At 38.9% G+C, this 22,667-nt stretch overlaps 1 protein-coding gene across 1 annotated transcript; it reads right to left on the bottom strand.

Moving 5' to 3' along the window:
- Positions 1–201: 201 nt before the first annotated feature.
- On the bottom strand, positions 202–21,699 carry BMX (BMX non-receptor tyrosine kinase). Its single transcript, XM_077790893.1, is given in 17 exon segments — positions 202–350; positions 353–403; positions 2,202–2,323; positions 3,246–3,310; positions 5,229–5,355; positions 5,357–5,426; positions 5,863–5,881; positions 6,052–6,120; positions 7,936–7,990; positions 8,777–8,836; positions 12,135–12,307; positions 19,437–19,508; positions 20,132–20,208; positions 21,215–21,250; positions 21,253–21,293; positions 21,295–21,352; positions 21,552–21,699. Coding segments are annotated over 17 exon segments (1,392 nt in total).
- Positions 21,700–22,667: the final 968 nt, after the last annotated feature.

The following is a 22,667-nucleotide window of genomic DNA, read 5'->3' as shown; positions in this document are numbered from 1 at the left end:
CATCCTGCATTTCTTGAAGTTGAAAGGTGTTATGCTTAAATACATGCTTCTGAAAGAAGGGAGCCAACCTGTCTTTGTGCTTCATTTCCTGAATTAACCGTGTCCTGAACTAGATAATATGGAATGTATTACTTACAAGCAATGGCTTTTATTGAAGGATATTTGCATGATGAGCATCAATTCATCTATCAGCAGGTACTCCTAGTGGCTCCTATTTTTTTTTTTCTCCAGTTTGTACATGCAGATGTAAATACACATTTCATACCAGCAGCTGTCTGTTATCTGGTAAGTGATGTTTGAAACCTGCTGTGGTCTGTAAAGTCTGTATCCTTGAGAAACTTTCTGCAATCATCATGAAGCTCATAGGGCTGCTTTCCCAAAGTGAACACCTCTCACAGTAAGACATGAAATGAAAGTCAAGAAATACAAAGTAAGTCCTTTTTCCTGAAACGAGATACACATGCAACATAAAAGTGATCAGACTCTGAGAATATTGTCCAAAAAAAAGGGCTGACAAGTGTGATTCTGTACCTGAATGTAAAACAACTCCTACTGCATAAGATTAATTTAGTTACAAAAAACATTTAATAGAGACAATTAAATATATTGGGCTGAATTTTCTGCAGAACACATGCAAACATTCTCTTAAGTATATGTGTGCACACCGAGGGAAGGAAAAACAAAATGACAACTATAGGTATCTATGTCTTTATAAAATAATAAGAAAAAAATTACTTTTTTTTTCTGAGTGGGACATAAACTTCTTTGGTATGAGAAAGATTTCCAAATATTTTACAGTGTCAGCTGTATATATACACCTTTAAAAGCTTGAGTACACAGAAGCAATAGAAACACTGAATCATAATCACTAATTCATCATTATGGCCTTGCAAGAAATAATTTTGCTTGTAACTAAATATATGTGATAAATATGCCTACCCTAAAGTAAAAAAAAAAAAAAAAAAAAGAAATATTTATTTCACAATGACATATAATATTGGCTGTAATTTTCTTTTTAAATAATTTTATGGGATCTTTGATTTCACTCCAGCCTGAAGACTAAAGCATTGTAGTGCCACAATGACATTAAAATGGCATCCAAATCCCAGCTTTCCTTGATTAGAACATTAAAAAAATGGATTCTTTGTTCTCTAACATCTGCTTTTGGGATATGAATACATCAGTTCTGTTCTTTAGCCCTTTAAAGGCTCATTAGTTAAAAACAATCAAACAAGAACTGACTGATACCACTCTCCCCTTGCTTCCACTACATCAATGGATAGTGTTAAAATTAGAAAAATATCTTCTAAGGAAAAAATAAAATTTCTCATTGAAGTTAATGCAAATATTGATGTTAATGAAAGTAAAGCCTGGGGCCAGGATTTAATCAATAGGAGCAAAAAGAAAAGTATCACCACAAAATCCAACTTCTGATTTAATTGGATATATTATAAACAACTTGTTAAGGACATGAATGAGTTGTTTCTCTGCCAGAGTGGTTAACACTGGGAGGCTAGCTGAGGTTAAAGATAAGAAGGAACCTAACATTAAGAAATACTTTTATCTGCTTTATTCACTGTGCTTCAATGCCAGGAACAGTGGGTTGCCAATCTTTCATCAATTTGACAGCTGCCAAAATTTTCCTTCTGGAGGAGCAGACCCAGATAAATGGAATTCAAGCCTGTTCACAAAAGATTCCCTTTCCTTTGACACTTTTTGCAGACTTTTAGAAAGACTGATCATACTCCAGGGATTTGGAAATCACAGCTTGAAACCACTGAAGTAGAAGTCAAATGTTTGAAATTCCTGGTGGAAAGTGATCTGCAAACAGATACACTTTTCACCAAGATACGGAGTCCCAGCTCACAGAGACTCTCTTCCACAGCTGGGCAACACTGATTTATGGTCTAGACAGACTAAAGATTTTACTTGATCTCCACTGCCAAAGTTTACCATATTAAACACATATGTAGCAAATGTGGAGTGGTCAAAGTTTCTGTTTGCCTAAAAGAAGAATCCTGGGGCTAAAAATCCAACTATGATAGGGCTTGTTTGCATAAAAATATTGAACAAGAACACAAACTATAATTGCTTTTTATAGCCCTTCACTGTGTAAATTGTTTAACATCTGCTTAACAAGCTGGTGAAATCCAAATGTAATGGCTTATATACATACAAACTCACATGTGAAATTCTATATATACCAAAGGCCCATGCATCTGACTTGCTGGTAAATTTGGTGTGATGAAAAACTTCTGTAGCTGAGCAGTTCTGTGGAAACTTGTTTCCTAGAGAACTTTTACACAGCTTATACAAAACATACCTAAAAATCACAAACCAAACTTGTTACAGTGAAATACTGTTTATTGCTTCTTGAACATCATAAGGTTCCTAAACAAAGCCTAGGCAGAATCTCAGGTTTCCAAAGATATCTGATAGAGGCATTACCTATAATCTAGACCAGATAAATGCTACCAACTTACCAGGGAAATAATGCAGAATCACAGGAACTCCTGTTGTCAGGCCAATCTAGCCCAGATTTCTGCTCCAGTAGGGTTACTCCCAACATCAGAGCAGCTCAGCCATGTCTCTGCATTGCTAAGTCTTAAAAGCTCCTGGACAGCATATTTCACTGCTGAAATCTCCCTGGACAGCATATTTCCCTGTTCCACCACCCTCCTGGAGAAACAACTTCTGTTACTATCCAGCTTGAACTTCCCTTCGGGGAGCCTGTGGCCAATGCCTGCCCTCACAGCACCTGGCATGGATAAGACTTCCTTGGCTCCATTAGCTGTGTAACTGTAAGTGGCTATAGGCAGCTTTTAGATCCCCTCTTATCCCCCTCTTCTCCAGGCTAAGCAGCTCTCTCCCTCACCTCTCCTCAGAGGACATGCTCCAGAGGCTGCTCATCCTCTCTAACTTCTCTCCATTCAGGCCACTGCCTGGTCCCCAAATCAGCTGCAAACCTTGTACTCAAAGTAAACATTGAGGTTCCTTTAGAAACATGACTAGTGAAATCTCTCAGCTGTGATTTGCACTAAGCCTTAACTTCTTGAGGCAGCTATGTGACTCTATTTTCTATTTTTCATTCTTATTCCATAATGACTTAGAGTCATTAATGGAAAGAAAACACAAAGTGCTGTATCACACCCCTGACAGCCATCTGTGGCTGATCAATGCCAGTAAACTGCATATCCACCAACATCAGAGCTTCTAATTGTCAGGCTCCCAATTCTTTCACCAACCTTGTCATCCCAAGGTCAGATACTTTCACAGTAAGTTTGCTGTCAATCAAACAGTTCCTAGCAGCCTTTAGTGGAGAAATGAAAAGAGATGAGTGGAAGAACACAAAGAGGACAAAATAGCATCAGGTGTTTGCTAATAATTACTGTCATCTAGCATTATTCAGTGAATAATGACATCTTTGAGTGATGCAATTAAGTTTGAAACTGCAAGGGAATAGTAAGTTGATCTTTGTTTCACTTTTTGACTATTGAAACATTCTGTAGCATTATCCCAGCTTAAAAAATAAGGAAATTGAAGGATGAAAAACAGAGGTGAGAAACTACATTTATCTAGAAAAACAGCAACAGAGCAAGAAATTAAAAAGGCTTCCTACTCCAGGTCCTTTTCAGTAGTCTCAGAATTTACCAAGGCATCAAAAAGTGAAAAGCATTGATTGGATTATTTGCAGTGCACTACAAACAGAGTGAAAGCCAATTTAAACAGCTTGATTTATGGAAAGTTTCAAAGAAGCCTATTTCTGCAGATGATCACTTGAGAACATTTATCTAGGGCTGTATTCTCTGTGTGTGTGCTCATTAACTTCTGTGAGACTGTTTGCATCTACAGTTTTCAACCTGAAATCAAGCCCAAGTTTTACTTCTGATTTCCCATGATGCACAGCCAGTTTTTGGGAAAATGACTTTATATTTACAGCTTGAATTCTGCTACTTAAGTTGTCTGAAATTCCTGATTTCTGAATCAGTTTGTGAAAACTGGTGAAGTATGGATTTAAAAACTTTGTTTACACATAGACAATTATTTTAAAACATCAACAATACAACTGAAATGCTACCTGAGGCAATTGCACTACTATTGAAAAATGAAGCAAGTCTGGAACAGACCTGTCTGTTATATAAATTGTCAAAAATCTTCCAACATGTTTTTGTCTAAAGTTAGAAAGAAAATATTGCTACTAACTGAAGCATAGTGCACTATTTGGTTGTGTTCACTATTATTAGGCCAATAAAATAATATCATATTTCCCCAATGAAGGATAGAATTTTTGAAAGCTAAGTTTTGCGTAAACTTTAGGTACAAGTCCTTGAAAGGACTGATTCCCTCACCAAAGCAACTTAAAATACTTGCTTGCAAACTGGCAGATAAATGTGGGGAGTTCCCATCATTAAGGCCACAGTTTTGTGCTTCTAAATCCTGTTTCAGGTTTTGTCTATAAGACTGTAATTTTATCAATACTGAGTCTTCTTTTGATTGTCATCAATACCAAGTTTCAAAGTAATAAGCAGAATGACACTCAATCCTTTTGAGATGGAATATTTGAAGTCTGAGATGGGACGATATCCAGTTTCAACAATTTATTCCAGAACGTTGTATTTCTATTTGAAGAACAATAATTTCTATTTATTCTTTGATTATTTTTTTTCCCTGTATTTTGAGAAGCTTCATAATCCCAAAGAATTTGTGCTGTATAGTGTATGCTTAACGTTATATTCCATCTATTTATTGACTGAATACTTGTCTAATGGCTGTTTGGTCAGCTACCTAGGGAGTCATGGGAAGGGACCCTCCTACCCTTTACCTTTCTGGAAGTATTTTGGATATCTGTGCTGTGAAGTGGCACATGAATTCCTGAGCCTAGATCTCACAAGGGCAGGCAGCACAGCGTGCAGTGCTGCAGATCTGTCAGCTCCACTCTGGGGCTGAGTACCTTAGAATGTAGGATATCCTGGACTAGAAGGGACCCACAGGGATGATGGGGCAGTGCTGGTTACATGTGGCCCTGGTGCCTCCTCCAGAGCTGCCCTGTGCTGAGCCAGGGCTGTCTGTGGTCAGCAGAGCTGATGCTGGCCAGGGTGAGGGCTGGGGCTGATCCCAGGGGTAGAACTGACCAGTGGTCGGTTGTGCCCCTGCCTTCCCAGAGCTTCTCCTGTGGGATACCTCACAAAATCTGCCTGCCTGAACTGACAGCTCTCCAGAAATAGTACCAAAACCATCCAGACATACTTCCAGAAAGATAAGTTGTGCTGGTTGTTGTGTATAAGTTTGGTAATTGACTCAAAGCAGTAATTTTCAGTGGGGTAGTACTTCTTCTCAGGGGTTTGTATACAATTAATGCTTAACTACTCCTTTTTTACTCATTAAAATGCAGTACATGTCAAAACCTTGCAAAGTGCCTTCCAGCCCTTGTGTTAGTAGAATAGTTAGTTATTGCTTGAGTGCAATGCTCCAGCTGGCCAAGTAACAAAATATGTACTAGGTGGCACCAGGAAAACTGTTAAATTTGCCTCAGCCTGCTTTTCCCTCCTTAGCACTTGGGATATTCAGTACAGGCTCCCAGCCCATTCCTGCACATACTCCAATGAAATCTGATGGTTCGTACTTGTCTCCCAACAGTTACACCTGGAACAAAAGACTTTCACGTTCTGCCTTTGCAATGGTTCTACATCCAATTTTTAGCACCTTCCCTTCCTCCCCTTCCTTTTGCCTTTCCGTTCTCCCTTCCCCTTCTTCCCATTCCAGTTCCCACTCCCATTCTCATCCCAATTCCCTTCCTCCTCTCTCACTCTTGAGACTCCTCTATTCCCCTACATTGTGTGCCTGCTGCATGCCATTGTTTACTTGAGGATGTTCTGGAGCCCTGTTTTCCCATTCAGGGAGCCATGTCATGTTCAAATTCAAAGAAGGAAAGTGACCTGAATGTGCCCTGGGTTCATTTTTAACACAATGTAGGGACCAGTCACACCAAGCAGCATGTCCAGGGCACACTCACAGAAATGCTGCACATTCACTGGATACTTAGTAAGGAACCTTGTTGAATACAGACATTGTGTGCATTCCTGCCTAGCTAGACTGAACCAGGAAAGCACCTTCTTTTCCCTAAAAAAACAAAAAAAAACCAAAAAACTTGCAAGAAACAAAGAAGCAATGAGATTGAGATTAATTTCAGTGAGCTTTATGCTTTTACAGCATTATGTCCAGAAAGAAGGAGACATGAATCATCTGATCTCCTTTAAGGACTACATTAGGACATGATGAATTATGCCTGAGAAATATTTCTTTCTACTAAAGAGAAGGTCTAGGAAAGTGGTTGTGGTATCCCACTATAAATATTTAAGATTAGATGAGTTCTACCCCAGCCCAGACATGAAGCAAGTTGTCTGCAATTTTGTTTTGTTGCACAGATACAGATTTAGAAGTGGGGACATGAAGAGTTATTAACTTCATGTCTCCAGAAGCTGTAGAGTTTATAAGACCCAAACACTGGCACATATAAGAGCCCTATCCACCACACTTAGTTTCTTTAGATTAATATATTTTCTATTGCCCAAGTATTTCTGAAATACTGAATAAGTAAAAAGATTCTCTCTGTAATATGTATTTGCACTACTTTTAGTCTTTATGTGGTACTCCAATCCTAACATTTGCTATCCAGCTTTACTTCTGTTAATGGTTTGCTTGCCATACTGGGCTAAAAATTCAGGTTTTCAGAGTTCATTTAGCAGCTACACCTCTATATTGCAGGGAGGAAAGAAGAAACTTAGAAGTTCATTGCTGGGAAGTTTGAAGGAAAATTCCTGTCCCTGAAAGTTAAATAGAGCCCGTGGTATCCAGCCTCTTTGGGGCTCCGGGCACAACTGCCTTCCCCAATCTTTTGGCCACACTTGAACTTCATTCTGAACCTCTTGTGCAGGTCTAAGGAAAAGGACAGTGAGCCAAGACTCCCAAAGGAGCTCCCAGTTCTCAGTGGCTGAGTACCACCAAGAATGAGTGAAAGCAGGTGGCAAGCTGTCGCTGTTGAGGCAGGGATGGGAATAAAATGACTCCGAGGTTTAGAAGGCAAAGAATGAACTTGATTAACAAGTAGTGTTCCTCTTTTATAACCAGGATTGCTAAGGTGAAATATGATTGGTCTCAAAGTGAAAACCTTTCACACCATTGGTGCACTATGAATAGCATAGTGTGGTGGAACATATCTATAAACAATATGAACAGAAAGAGAGATAATAGATAGTTTACATTCCTCTCTGACTTTTTCCCAGGTTTAACCTGGTAAAAATCTCTCTCCTTTTCTCTCTGACTGAACTGAAAATATCCACAGCAAGCTGCAAGAGGAAAACATGTTTAGACAGAGGAAAGCATGGATAAGGCTGTGTCTCTTCCAGAAAGGTCCATGGACACAAATTTCTGCTGTCATCTCCTTGTGCACCTGACCAGGCTGTGGTGCTGCCCATCCTTGCTCCTAGTCAGCTGCATCTAGTCAACACCCAGTGAGCACAGGGCTCAGTTTGCTCAGGGTCGTGTTCTTGCCTGGGTGAGCTGCTTTCACTCCACATTCATATATTGAAAAACTCAGAGGGTTCCACTAGACTGACCTGCAGAAAAAGCCACACTGGGAGCAAACAACACAGGACTAGAGGTGGAAACAAAAGAACCCAGAGTTTGAGGGAAAATTCACTCAGTGTGACTTTGTTCCAAGCCTATTTTAGAGGTGCACAATTTGTTCATTTATGTAGAAGAGGCACTTTTTGAAATATGACTGTTAACACCAAGACAGCACAAGCATTTCTAACACTTTATAATACTACAGCTATTTGAAGAGCATCAGCATCCTCTAGCTACACAGTAGAGCAAAGACGACACAGAAACTGTTCCATGGTTGCTCATATACGAGCAATAAAGGATGTATAGGACCTTCTGACAGAACAGCTGCTCACACTGGGCATGGGAGATATTATCTGCATACCAGCTACAAAGAGAAATATTTGCCTTTTTATTCACAAGCTGGTTTTTGAACAAAGTGCAGCAGACACATAAAAAATGCCAGACATTGCAAATATTTTCCAAACTGCTTTTAAAAGTTAGATGGTAGATCTGGGACTTGTCCTGCATATGTGATTATTTGCCATGAGATTACAGGGAAACCACTAGTTCCCATTGCTTCACCTCATCAGAGGCTCTCCTTGCTGTAAATATCTGAGTTCATTCTGTGGCACTGAATTTTTAGGATAACTCCTTAGAGGAGGATCCTGCTGCCCTAAAGTTCTGCCCAGAGCTCTATCCAAAGCAGTTTGCTCTGTCTCCTGCAGACCATGACACAGCTATCTGCCTTAAACCTGGGAGGTACATCGTTCTCCTCCAAGCTTATTATTATTATGTAACCCTCTGGTTACATAATATTTAAGTAAACTAAATAAACTGAGAGTTGCCAAGGGGAGAAACAATCCAAATGTACTCTGTCAGATCAGTTCAGGCAACACCAATGAAAGTCTTTTTAATAGCAGCTCCCTTTCATGAAGCATCATTTTAGTCTACAAGACTCATTTGTCTAAATGACTTTTTCTTTCCCTGAAAACAAATATCTTCATGCCTTCAGATATCTGTGGGCAGCGATGGTCCTGATGACAATATCTATATTTATTGTCATTATTATGACAGCCATACTGCTGTAGATATAGTGGACATGTAAAGTGGAAATGCAAGCTCTGCCCGAAGAATCTTCAGATTCTTATGAAGATGGGCTCTATAAATTCACTCATGCTTAGCAATACTCTGCTTTTGTGCCACTGTCAGTTTTCTGACATTGGAGTTTTCCCTGCAATGAACAAACAATAGGTTAAAATTCTGAAAAACTTGTGGCCTTTCAATACTTAAAATGGTTTATCAGAAAGATGGAGACAGACTTTGTACTAAGGCCTGTAGTAACAAGGGAAGGAGTAATGGTGTCAAATGGAATGAGGGTAAATTTAGACTGGATGTAAGGAAGATATTTTTCATTAGGAGGGTGGTGAGGTGCTGGAACAGTTTGCCCAGAGAAGCTGTGAATGCCCCATCCCTGGAAGTGTTTGAAGGCATGTTAGGTGAGGCTTTGAGGAACCTGATCTAGTGAAAAACACCCTTTCTATGGCAGGGGCTAGATGATCTTTAAAGGTCCCTTTCCTTGTCCCTAAAACACAAACCATTAGAAGATTCAATGATTCCATGAAAAAATCCTTTCTTGGGTTGAAAGTAATGCTACATATACCTTTTTTGTGTAGTTATGCCATGGTCTAAGGTGAAGATTTGAAAAAATTGACACATATGTAATTGTCTGGATGTTTTATCACTTGAACACTTAAACAGCCTTACTCCTCCACTGTGCAGTATGTTAGAAAGTCAAATACCCTCAGTGGAAGCCCTAACAGGTAATGACACTACATACCCCTTGAGTGACCTTAGGAGGAGATTGCATCTACCTTTTCAAACATTACAGGGAAGCTTTCCAGAATTGCACAACCCTAAACTTTCCAAACAAATGTCCTTAGCATGACAGATAGGAATTCATGTGACAGAGAAAAAGGCCTCTAAAATAACCTCTTCTACACAAAAAATAAAGATTGTTATTTATGATTCCTTTCACAGGATAATAGAAGAGTAGACATTTTTCAAGGAAATCTCTGAATTTTGTCCAGTATGGTTTATTATAAGAAAACCTGTTCTGTTTCATTCAATTAGTTTGGCATACATCTAATGCTTAAAATGTCATATCATCTTACTAAAAAGGGCAAGATGGATCTGATCCAGACTCCCTTTATGCTGCACTGCAATTTGCAATCACATACATACCTACAAAAGCACAGGAGAGCTAGCAATGCAGATTTAATATTGAAGTAAGAGTATGAAGATTGAAATCCCAGCATTCACTGAAGTCAGTGACAAAACCCTACTGATTTAAATGAAACCAGGATGGTTTTTATTAATGTTTGAGCCAAGAAGATAAACTTTATCTGATACTAAACATTTCAGGAAACTTTATGCTTAATACTCAGAGGGTTATTTGAAAAGAAAAATATTCCAGAAATGTTGCTTAATCTTTACTAGACTGGTGTGGAAAACATTTAAGCAGTAGATGGCTGCATATTGATTACCCTTGGCTTATCATCATTCCAAGGCAGCTTTCTCAAATAAGCACTTGGTACAAATCCTTCATTCCCACAAGATAAGCAGTTCCCAGTTTAGATATCGTACATGACTGCATCTTAAATTGGTCACTTAACACAGGAAAAGAGATTAATCAGAGAGCCACTTTTTAGAACACCACTAACAGAAATGCTCATGGTTAAAACATTCCTGCTTTTACTTACCATGCATAAAAATACAGAAGCAATTTGTTTTAGAAAATTACACTTCAATTAAGAACTCTTTTTGCTAGTCATTGAAATGGTTTCTTCCCCCATGGTTGGTTTCATCGAGTGGGAGGCTGGAGCAGCTGCTCAAGGATGTCCTCGTGTGCCATCTCAGGCCCTGTGATGGACACCAGTGGCTAATGCTGCCTGCAAACTATCCCAGGTTGAACACAGAGGCAGTAGGCAGGCTCAGCTCTCCTGCCTGCACCATGCCAGATGAAATTGAGAAGCTAAGTGAATGTGGACAGCTCAGCTACACTCAGACCAGCTGGCATGACATCTCTGTGTCAGAGGGGCCAACAGGCATCCGTAGATTTAAGGTGGTGGACTGGATGTCATGCCCATCAGAAAAATAAATGGAGAGAATAAATTGTATATTTGAATATAGGTGGGCACAGAGGGATGAGTTCCCTTAACACAGATCTCAGTAGCACAAGAAAAACTGATAGTTCATAAAAACAGGTGAAACAGGTTGTTTGTTCTGACTACATTAAATAAATCAAGATCTTCATTCCTTTTTTCAAGCAGAATTTAAATATTTTTTATGGTGTATATGTGACTTTAATCAAGACTGCAAAACTCTCAATTTCTCGATCCAAATGAAAAACCTGTAACTGTCCTGCCTTTCTCTGGATGTCTGTCTGCTCCTTCATCCATCTTAGAGCCCTCTAATCAGGCTCCATAAGCAAAGCTGCCTATATAATATATTTTTGCATAAGCAGAAATGAAAGTGTTTAGGACCATATGTCAGCTTACCAACTTATAATTTTCTTTGCATTGGTGGGGTCATGTGCTGCTTTCTTCATCCACAGCTGTATGCAATCTTCTGAGTTGCCTCAAGGTGAGTGGTTCTTTTATTGGTTTTCTTGTAAACTTAATCAGGGATTTTTTTTTAGTAGATCAAGTAATTTCAGTCTGTTCCAAAGCAATCTGAGCGTCCCCTAGCTCAAAAATTCTTCTCTTCCACATTTCTGTCAAGCACACAAAATTAAACTCAACTAGTATCCATCATGAGACACACCAGGAACCTTATCTCTTCTAGGCAACTCCTGTTTGTTGTACTGCTTTGTTCTGCAGTGAACTCTTGAAGCTGTTCCTCCTTTAATAACTTAGAAAATGTGCTCTTTTCTACCCCTGATGGATATTAATGGCAAATATCCTGTTTTAATTTGCTGAAGGGAATTTCTCCATTTGTGAGCCTCTAAAAAAATAAACCCTCTGCAGGATAGGGGTGCCCTGCCTTTGGAAAAAGGTGTTACTAAAGCTGAGTTGAGACTGAAGTGACACAGGATCCATGCCAGTTCTCACTGCTCTCCCATGCTGTCTGTGCTACTGCAATTGTAATGGTGCTGATCCATGGTTTGCACACGCAGGAGGCAACATTTGTTAGGAGAGATTTTATCTTTTTATTCACCTGAACTAAATAATTGGAAAAAATGTGTATGTTCTGTGTAAACAGGCACACAGAAAGAATAAGGCCACTGGGTATCTTAGCAATAGCTAGGCAGTGACTGCTGTAAATTTTATTCAACCTGCCAGCCAAGGATGGTAATGAAAATGCAGTTGTACAGAAGACAATGAGGCTTGTAGAGCAAAGTTTAAATCTACTGAGGTAATTCTAACATAGATCCTGAAAGGTGCCTGGACTGTCTGCAGTCTTGTCTTTGAAGATGAGATATGTGGAAGACTTTGGTCATGGAACAAAAGCATTCTGCAGGGCATATCTACCCTTCCAAATTCCTTACTTTCCACCAGTCAGAATGATTTTCTTGTGATACACAGTATTTATTGCTTCTGACAAGCTGGATAGCTGAATTTCCTCTGTGTTCATGGCTGCACTGAGCCACAGTCATATTCAGGACTGATTTGTCTGGTGGCGGCCCCTGGGGCAGGACAGGCTTCTGCCAAAAATCAAAAGTTTATTTCCTCTGCCTTCAAAATCAGCCAAACTGGCTGATTTTGAAGGCAGAGGAAATAAATGATAAAGTGATGCAGCACAGGCTGCAATAAGAATTAACCCACGACATGTACATGAGCGCTTGTATCTTCAACATATATAAGGATTAATTAAATTAATCAAAGCTCAGAAGACAGGCACAGATATGCAGTTTTTTCCGTTTTCCAGTTAGAATGGATGAAGAAAACAGCACAGCCTCTCTTGTCTACATGTGAGAGATAGGTGAAGACAGAAAAAAGTTCAATGATAATGACACCAGAATAAATAATTTCTGAGTAGAAATAGACACTGCTGTAATAGTAAGTCCTCATTACCAGAATTATGGGATAGAATTGGCTTGTGTCACAATCCTGCCACCTCTCTGAACTGTTGCACTTCCTGCACTCTGGACACTATTTGAACAACTTCTACTCTACTGTAACTGTGATGGGGTACTGCTGTATCAAAAGACACCATCAGACTATTTTAGAAATAACTTTGGGATTATTTTTTAATGGCTTTTGGTCAATAGCAATGTTATCATCAAGCACAACAAGCATTAATCAACTATTTATTACTAATCACTGAAAGCAAAAAGCAATGCCAATTCCAAGTCACTTCCTTTACATGCTTTTTTGATGTTTCTCTGCCAAGCATGTTGGACATAAGGAATGTGACTCCTTGGTGCCTAACCTTGACTGGGCAGAGCTGAATGTAATTGGTATGTGACTATGAGATTCATCTTTTGAGATTTTGACCCATGTCTTCACATGAAATACGTCATCCTACAGAAGTGTCTACCTCTCCTCAGGGATTGTTGAGGATGTCTGCACAAATGACTTGGATGAGAAGCCTGGCATTAAAGTTAGGTGACATCAGTCAAGTCATGGGCAAAAGCCTATCTAAAATGAAGGTACTGAAATGCATTTAGAAATCAGGGAAATGTCAGACATCACAATTCTTTAATTAAGAGCAGAGAAAACTACACTTGAAACACTGACAGCTAAGAATGAGAGAAAATAAGAAGGACTTAGAAGAAAAGGCTGCAAATGCCACCTATTTATTTATTTATTACTAAAAGAGCACTATAATGCATTTTCAGGAAATAATGCCAAGTGTCCTTCAGCAGGCTGGGATTCCTTTAAATCAAGTCCAAGTGACCATGGCACTGTGTGTATGCTTGTTTTCTATTTATTGACATTTCCTAATTTAAACAAGAAGAAAACATAGAACTGGGTTGAATCCAGAAGACACACTTAATCTGTTCTGCAAACAACAAATCTCAACCTCATCTCGCTGAGCTCCAATGAGATACTCATTCTTTACAGAGGTATTGCTCACAGAAGATCCCCTTCTCTTGACTAGTATATCTATTACTCAGTGAGTAATGCTACTTGGTGGTTCCTGATCTGACTTTGGTGGAAAGGACCTTATAGCTGAGGGACTGAGTTAAGTAGGACTCAAATCGTAGACTGCCTTTGTGGCTTTGTGGAATAATGACTGAGCTGCCTGCAGTTGTCAGAAAGATGGGATAAATAAAGTACAGGGATTAAACTGTTTTCTCTTTAGAGCACCTAGTGACATTAGAAAAAAATGATATTCAGTAATCATATTTATGAGCTGATGTGCACCTCTGATATTAGGCCTTTGTAATTTTGAAGAGTTTTGAAGATTAAATTGCTCCTTCAATTTTCTGTGGGTTTTTTTTTGGACCTGATCATCTGATGGAATTTTCATCTTTTTGTTTGAGCAGAAGAAACTAGAAAGCACTGGGAAAAGTAAAGGGTGAATAGAATTATTATTATGGAAATTAATTATTATTTGACCAACCTGCCAGGGAAAGTAACCAGTCCAAGATGAGCATATCTGTGTTTCATTGCTGGATGTATATTTGACTGTTGCAATATTCTGGACAGACTTCAGAATATTGTAATCTGTAGAGATTAATGTCCTGATTTGTGTCCATTATACAGCTTTCTATGTCCAAAACTGGCCGAAAGCCCCAGAGCATTTCCTGAGTAACTGAGTGGATCTTATTATTTCCTTTATGCTTGCAGTGCTATTATTGTGGTTTTCATAATGATGACTGTGCCACAGCCATCTAGAGAGCCACAGGTGACAGGCTGAGATTCAGCTCTGATGTGTGTATGAGGAGTGGTTATTCTCTGCAGAACTGCATTCCTATTATACATCTGGAAGCGTGTGCTGGATCATTTCAGCTTGCATAAGGCTTGTCCCATCCATAACAGAGAGAAGACCTGTGTGTTCACTAGTGAACTTCCCTCTGCTCTACTGCAGCATTGGTCTGACCTACAGGGACCATTGTCCATGGCAAAGACAGTGGTGCTAGGCACCAGCTGAGGTGAAAGTGTTTCTCAGGCAGGAAGCTCCTGCTTTCTGTGGTTGCCAAAGCACAGTGGAAGTGCCCTCTGGATCCCATGAAGGGACCCTTTGTTCCCAGAACTCTGGAATAGCAGCACTCTTTAGGCACCAGCTCCTCTGTGGGAGAAGAGAGTTATAATGCTGAACTGAGGAAATAAATGGAGGCATCAAAGGTGCAGGATGTGAGCATGCAAAAGTAATGTCTCGTACAAAAGTAGCACCTCAGGTCAGCTGGGAAGAAAGCAAGGGAGAAAGGCTTGCAGAGGCTGGAGAGGTGAGGGACATGAACTGAGAGGTAGGCAGAAAGAAGGCTGGGGGATGGTGACACTTCTGATGATCAAACTGAAGAGATGAAAGGACAAAGTAAAAATGTGCTGAGAGCTTCTGAAAGTAGCTCTATGTATAAATATAAACTGTTCCTTACTATGAAAAGTCAGTATTAGCCTTCTTAACCTGATTATATCATATGGCTTTGGAAAATGTAGTCAATTTATTCTACCCAGATGTGGCAATTATTAAAGCTTCATTTTACTGAACCTGTTTTAGAAGTACACATCAGAAAAATGCCGTATCCCTGCTTTTTAAATTTTGCTTTCAAAATATGTTCTCTGAAGTCAAGCAGATAGAAGAAATGAATCATAAAGACTTAGTAGAATCCAGAATGTTCAGCAGCAGATTTGCATGGCTGATGATCTCTCCAGATAGACAAAGCATCTCCTGATGGAACCCTGGCATAACAGACCATGATATTCAAAACAAGTTATGCTGCTACATGTTCACAATGCTATTGCTTTCAAATCTATCATAAAAAAATGTCAAAAGCTTCTTTGTTCATAGCTGCTCTCTAAAGCTTTATTATTATTTCTTCTCAAAGCTCTATTTTACAGCTCTAGTGATTTTTATATTCTGTCTCTTGACAGTTTATGTTTCTCTTAAAACACTAGCTGTTCAACTGCATAAATAAAAATTCCAGCTCCCTTTTCTCATTACATTTTTTTTTGATTAACAGAGAGAAGCTGGGAAATAGACCCAAATCTAAATATACAGAAAATATGACAAATTTAAAAAGTGCAGGAAATACAGATTTAAAAATCCCATGATTTGAAACACAACTTGGTTAAATTTGTTGGAGGCTTTGTAGCGATGTATGAATACACAATCAGACCCTACTGTTAGTCCTTTTGTTTAGGAGATAAAAACATCATAACTTAAGACTTTGATCTCTTCTCTTGTTATTGTTACCTCCTTGCCACCTACAAATGTCAATAATTAAGTTGGACAGTAAAACTAAGGTCAAAGATATCACTGTTGCTGTAGCTTTTGTCCAGGAGGAGGAGATAGATGAGGAAATAAAGATGAAGAAAATCTTAAAATTTAATTCTATTCTAAACTCTGTCAGCTCTTGACCTTCTTCATCAAGCAACTGCTGTGCTGGAGGGCTCAGGTCGAACTGAGTGTGAGAGGTACGTTTTGGCACCCTGGTGTCCTGTTTGTCTCTGGCTCTGTGAAATCCTGCCTTTCTCAGATGGACAGCACAGCCCAGCAGGTGCTGCTGGGACACCACACTCTTGGGTTGCTCACTGATCTGAAGTCTGGATAAAGGGAAGAGCACGTAAAGAGCTCAGATGCACCTCCCAGTTCACTGACTCAGAGGCTGCCTCTAAAGCTGGGCTGACAGGCATTCCTAAGAAGGCAGCTGTGCTCCTGACCCACGCCCAGAAGGGCACAGCTTGGCACCTGCCTGAGAGAAATGCAGTTTGCCACCATTGTTCCCCCTGCAGAGCAGGGACAGCTGTTCACAGGCCAGGCACGATGTTCACCCTGCACTGATTCCACCGAGGAGGGTGGTGGGGAGGAGATTTTGGGATCTTTAGGAATGGGGACTTCCTACACACTTGAGAGCTAATTTTGATGGTGTTCCCTGAGCCCTCTGGAAATAAGCTTTTGACTTGATAGATATTTTGGCTGTAGCCAGTATTGCTACCAGAATTGGCCTTCTTGTCCAGCTGGGCACACAATGGCTCATGTTCAGCTGGCTTCAATTTTGTTGAAGTTTTTTTCATTGACTCTTTTAGTCTATGAATCAGTGATTAAGAAATACTGCTTTCAATTACCCACTGGTCACAAGCTCAAGGGTGTTTGGAGCCATCCCTACAGAGACAGTCTCCCTGTGCTCCACACATCCCTGTTAGCAACATCTCTGTTAACAAAAAACAAAACCAGGAACTCATTTAGGAACAAATTTAGAGTAGACACAGCACATTATCATGCATGCATTATTATCTGACACAACTGAAGTGTTCAATATGCAAAAATTCTCCTTTTAGTTCTTCTCTTGGGTATGCCATCCATGACTGGTAATGGGGTATTTTCTTGCCCGTGCAACTGACTGGGGGTTTCATGGCCTTATTTGCTGTTGTATTAAGTGATTTTGAAGCTACACAAAGCTCTTCAAACTATTACAAGTCAATTGACAACTCTGTACATTATTAAGCATTCCATAATGATGAAACCTGTGGTAATAGTAAATAAGCTGGTATCATAATTTCAATTTTAAAAATTGATACAGGCAGTCCCACAATCATAAATCAAGACCCCAACTGCTTCTGTCTACATTTTTGGATTAACTTTCAATTCTGGGTTCATGCTTTTTTTACTTTTGACTGTAAATTCTTAAGACCAATCAATGTACCAATATCCTATGATTTCAAATAATCATACTTCAGAAGGGAAGGCTGAAGCCCAAATATCCATTAACTGTTGTTCCCTCTACCAAACATGGTCTTTCAGTGTTAAACATGTACACAAACATGAGAGAATTCCCTTCTGAAAATGGGGCATCTATGGGGGTGCTGTTGTGCAAATGTTCCTTTCTAGGTCTGTGTAGATAAAAACTAAAATCCTGAAATACCTGCAACTAAATTGTACAGAAAATATGTCAGAAAAGCATGATAATATAAATTATGCAAATTAAATCACATTGTTTAGAAAAAAAATTATTAATATAAGAGTTTAGCTTCTAAAACCTTATTGTTTTATACTCCACCCATACTCTCTCTTTTACTCAATTTCTATTGCTCCTACCTGCCCAGCTTATGGGACATCATGACTAGAAGAGTCTTACAGCCAAAGACTAGAATTTAACCAGAGATATTAAGAAAAAAAAATTAAAAAATAATTCCATCTGGTTTATTTTTTGTAGGCAAAAATGTCACTAACTTTTTCATCAAACATGGCAGATATAATTTAGTGCTTTATTTTCCTTCATTGTACTAAAAGCTACATTTTATAGCAGCTATGATGTTAAAAAAACTTAGCACACACAAGAAAAGATATACATTTAGAAAACATAAATGTGTACTGTTTTAGCCAAAGTGTCCTAAAGAACAGTTGCAAAAAAAAAAGGATGGCATCAAATATTTCTGGATATTCCCATCATCTGTGTACAAAACACCTCATAGTCCACATGAAAACTCTTTCTTTCCACTTCAGTTTTTCCACATTCATCCTCCAGCTTCTGGCTCGTGTTATACTAGGCGAGATCAAACACTCATCAAGTCCAGGAACCTGTGATCCAGTAACAAATACTGAGGAAAAATATCTGTTCCAGGGAGCTGTACAGTATCAGAGAATCCTGGTCCAAAGGTGGTGCAGTTATACCTAATACCCCTTGAGAGGTGTATTTCTACTCTGAATTCATTGTTTACTTTTTAAGGCAATAACTAGAATCTATAAAATTCTTCAGTAAGTATTCCTCCAGCTTAACTACTACTAACAACATGAACAATCAGCTTTTTTGGCCTGTTTTCAGCCTTCAATACCTACCTGATTATTACTAACATCTGCTTTGCTTTTTACAGCATGTTTAGTACTGGCCTGTCTGTGTGTGTCTGTGTTAGGTCAGGGTTTCATTTCCCTTGTGTACATTGCTGTTCAGTCATCTGCACAGAGTTCCAAATGCCACTTTACTGCTTTTGCGTGTTAGCCCAAAGATGGGCTTTGTTAAATGTTTACTCCCCCTGGTGAGTGCACACCCATGGATCAATGTGCTTCATCAAAGTGAAGTGATGGAGCCCTGTGAGCTTTTCTCTTTGACACCTTATCCATCCAATCCATTAGTCATTGTCAAGCCTCTCCTTTGACATCTGCTCAGCTCTCAACATCTTTCTTCAATTATAGTCACCACAACTAGACACAATATTCTCTTGGTGATCACAGCAGTGTCAAAACATGTCAAGTGCTTTTACTCAGTGTGTGCCTGTTTCCATGTCCAAGGAGGCCATTAGCTGCTTGGCCACAGCCTCACAGTAGGAATTTATCTTCAGTTTTCAGGACCCTAAAGTCTTTTTTAGAAACACTGTTCTCCCAGTTCCCTACCCTTAAACTATAGCATACACCTTCCCCTACTTTACTGAATTATCCTCTCCTGAGATAAATACACTAATTTAACATAAATGTGTCATTTGGTGTCACAACAGTGTGACAGCAATGGCGGGAGAGAGAAGGAAAAAGAAAGATTGGAATGACACCTAGGATCAATCACGCAGTTAAATGTTAAGTATCTGTCATGGGCTTGCTCTTGGGCAAGGCAATTATTGCAGGACCAAGAATGAATGCAATATTCAGCAAGCTGTTCCTGTAGCAGCCTGCTGCTTGTGGTGGGGCAGTCTGACACTGGCTCTCCAGCAAGGAATCTGTGACCCCTTCCACACCTGCTTGTCCCACTGCCCATTGGATTGGGATTGATGGAGGCTCCAGGAGGAACTTGAGTCGGGCATCTGAACCTAAGGAAAGGCAGAAAATTTGAAGTTACATGTTTCTCATGGCATTTAGTTTTTGAACAAATATGCTTTGTGCAGCTGCATCTTCTGATACAAGGCACAGCTTTGGATTTCCTGAATGTGGCTCATATGAATGGTAATTAGGAAGTCGGGGGGGGGGGGGGGGGGGGTAGATCCTGGTCTTGGCATTGAGGCCAAAAAAAATAAGTGCAATTGGACAAAGAGAACTAAAATAAGAATTTTATGTGCTTAATTCTCCTTTAAAATAAATTATCATCACACAGATATATTTCAGATAAAATCAAAGGAAGTATCTGATAGATTTGTAAACATGAAAGAAACAAAACTTTATTTAAATTCCATTACAGTGAATTGAAATAGTTCAGGAAAGTTACAGCTTCACTAATAGGGACTGGTCCTTTTTTTGCTGTAAATATCTTAGAATAACAGACTTGTTTAGGTTGGGAAAGAGCTTTAAACCATTGTGTCCAACCATAAAGAATCAGTATCAACAGCACTCAGCAATATCAGGGAGACAAAGGGTAACCTTGGGATAAATGGCATATTTCACAAGAAACATAAATGAAACAAATTTCCTGGCTAACTTAAAAAACAAAAAGTCTTGCAGAAGGCATTGTTTCCTCGATATTTACTATCTTCACAAATTGGATTTTCTCAATCCTAATTGACCCCCCTGCACTTCCTAAGCAAGACAACCGCAGCAGATTGTGAGCTAATGTTAACACAAGATAAAGTATTACAGTTGGAAGATTTGTATAATTTTGTGCTTCCAGATGTATAAGCCATAGCTTCAGGTTTGTCAAATTGAAAGAGGAAGGTAGTAAGAAATCCCCCTGATGCCCTACCCACATCTAATATGTGGATCAAGTCCCTTTCTAAGTCAGTTACAAGCCTCAGCACTACACCTGAGAAAGCATCTGCTGTAGCTGCAGGGGGCAGGGCAGAAGGGGGGAATGGGAGGAAAACAAGGAGGAATTAAGTGGGAGACACCTTAAGTGCAAGCCAGAAGCCCACCTGTGGCATTTGTAATTTTGGCAAGGTAATGGAGTTTATTATTGTAATTTTGGCAAGGTAATGGAGGTTCCTGCTTCCCTGCAGTTATGCAATGGGATGTAACTCACAGCAGGAGTTCAAATCTATGAAAAAGTGCAAAAAAAATTTAAAATCACTTGCCTGGAATGTATATTCCCAATGAGAGATCTTTTGAGTGAAAAGCCATCTTTTTGTGATATACAGTCATTCCTTAGGAAACAAGGATAGTTTAACCATCTGCTTTGTGCAGCTGAGTGATGAGATTCTGCACTAATTACACGTCACAGAGGTAAATCCTGAAAGCAGTTATTTACATCAGTTGAGAGCAAAGCCTCAACAAGGAAAACATCCCTATCCAAGGCAGTGTGTAAACATATGCCAATGTTAATAACTTGCTAAAGTTCTTCTTGGAAGGACACAAACAGATGCTCAATGGTAAGCACACCTGTAGGGGTTGTTTGGAGTATAAACACTCTTGAGCCTTCGAGTAAGTGTTTTCCTGAAATGAAACTAGGATTTGATACCCTATAATTCAACTCAAAACAAAGTACACCTGTTGTACTAACACATAATATCTAATCAAGTTTCAAAGAAGAAAATAAGAGTGGCACTGGAAAATCTTAAAATAGCTTCTTTTAGAAATATATTTCATATACCTTTGTCATATTCATAATCAGAGTTATTTGTTTTGTCAGAACAAAGAACATTTTCTTGTAATTGACTGGTGATATTTTACTTCTGTTGTGACTTCTTTAAAAGTTCTTCCAGAATTTTTTCTTCTTCATTATATTTCCCTTAAACAACATCACAAAAACTTTTGTTGTCATTATTAATTAACACTATTTATTGCTATTATTTTATTGACACTATTAACATAAAAGCAAAAATTATATAAACTGTAGAAATGAACATAGAATAATTTTCTCCTATATGTTTTATATGTGGGCAAAGGAGGAATAGCCACCCCACTTCAGGAAATTTCTCAGGCATTACAGGGCAGGTACTTGCCCTGCCTGGCTGCAGCAGTAAATGGTATGAAGTTAGAAGTTAGTTCATCATAGCTTAGAGAAGCTGTCATTGCAATTAAAATAGCAGGTTTGATAGAAAATGTAAAAATCTTTTCATTCCGACTGAAGTTCATGGGGCTCACAGGGGTACAAAAGGAAAAAGGATGGGGGAGATGGAGCTTCAGCTACTTTTACTTAAAAGCACTACTTGCAGGTCCTTTTCCTGGGGCTGTCACCGTGTGATCTTTACAAATCTCCTTAACCTGCTGGTGCTGGGATTAATCAGAGCAATTGCTTGAACTGCCTGGACTGAACATTGTGCAAGTGAGACCAGGTGCCTAATCCACATCAGCTCTAACACTGTGACCACTGGGAGGGAATCAGCTGAAGCCACATGGAATGACTATAACCTCCACCTAGTGAGGCTAAGAAAATAGGCCAAGTACTTCCATTACTACTTGTAGAAACACTAGCAAAACAGTCTCTGAGTTTGACAAAGCTTTGCCAAGAAATGAGTAGAGACAAAAGGATTTATCATAATACGTAATTTCATTTAAATATTAGAACCTTATGTTCTTTAAACTGTGCCTTACAACACTTATTTGTAAATAAATAGTATTAAAATGCAGGGAGATATGTTAAATAGATCAAATACATACAGAAATTTTATTATTTCATAATAAAATGCATATTTTATTATGAATTAGTAAATTCCTACAAGATTAATTTTTATATATGTATTTTTAAATTTATATTAATTTATATTTATACAATAAAATTATAAGTACAGTGAAATATAATAAGTAAAATAGTGTTTTCATGATAAAAGAAACATGCTCTTCATTCTAAGATAATTAGCTGAAAAAAATACTCTGCTCCATTTAGGTACCTGGTGTCTGTGGATGTGCCCTTGCACAGTAAATGACATAACTGGATCACCCTGTGATCTCAGAGCATGCCTTCTGCCTCTTTGTCTGTGGGCCTGCAGCAAGCACATGACCTAGTTCTGATGGTGCAATAGAAGGCTAAAAGTACAGGTTAAAAGGAGCAGCTAAAAGACTCAAATAAGCCTATGCTTTCCCTGCTCCTCTGAAACAGAATA

The sequence above is a fragment of the Lonchura striata genome, chromosome 2, assembly GCF_046129695.1.
Source record: "Lonchura striata isolate bLonStr1 chromosome 2, bLonStr1.mat, whole genome shotgun sequence".
Lineage (NCBI taxonomy): Eukaryota > Metazoa > Chordata > Aves > Passeriformes > Estrildidae > Lonchura > Lonchura striata.
Note: the sequence above shows the minus strand (reverse complement) of the source record. Positions and strands in the feature narration are given on the sequence as shown.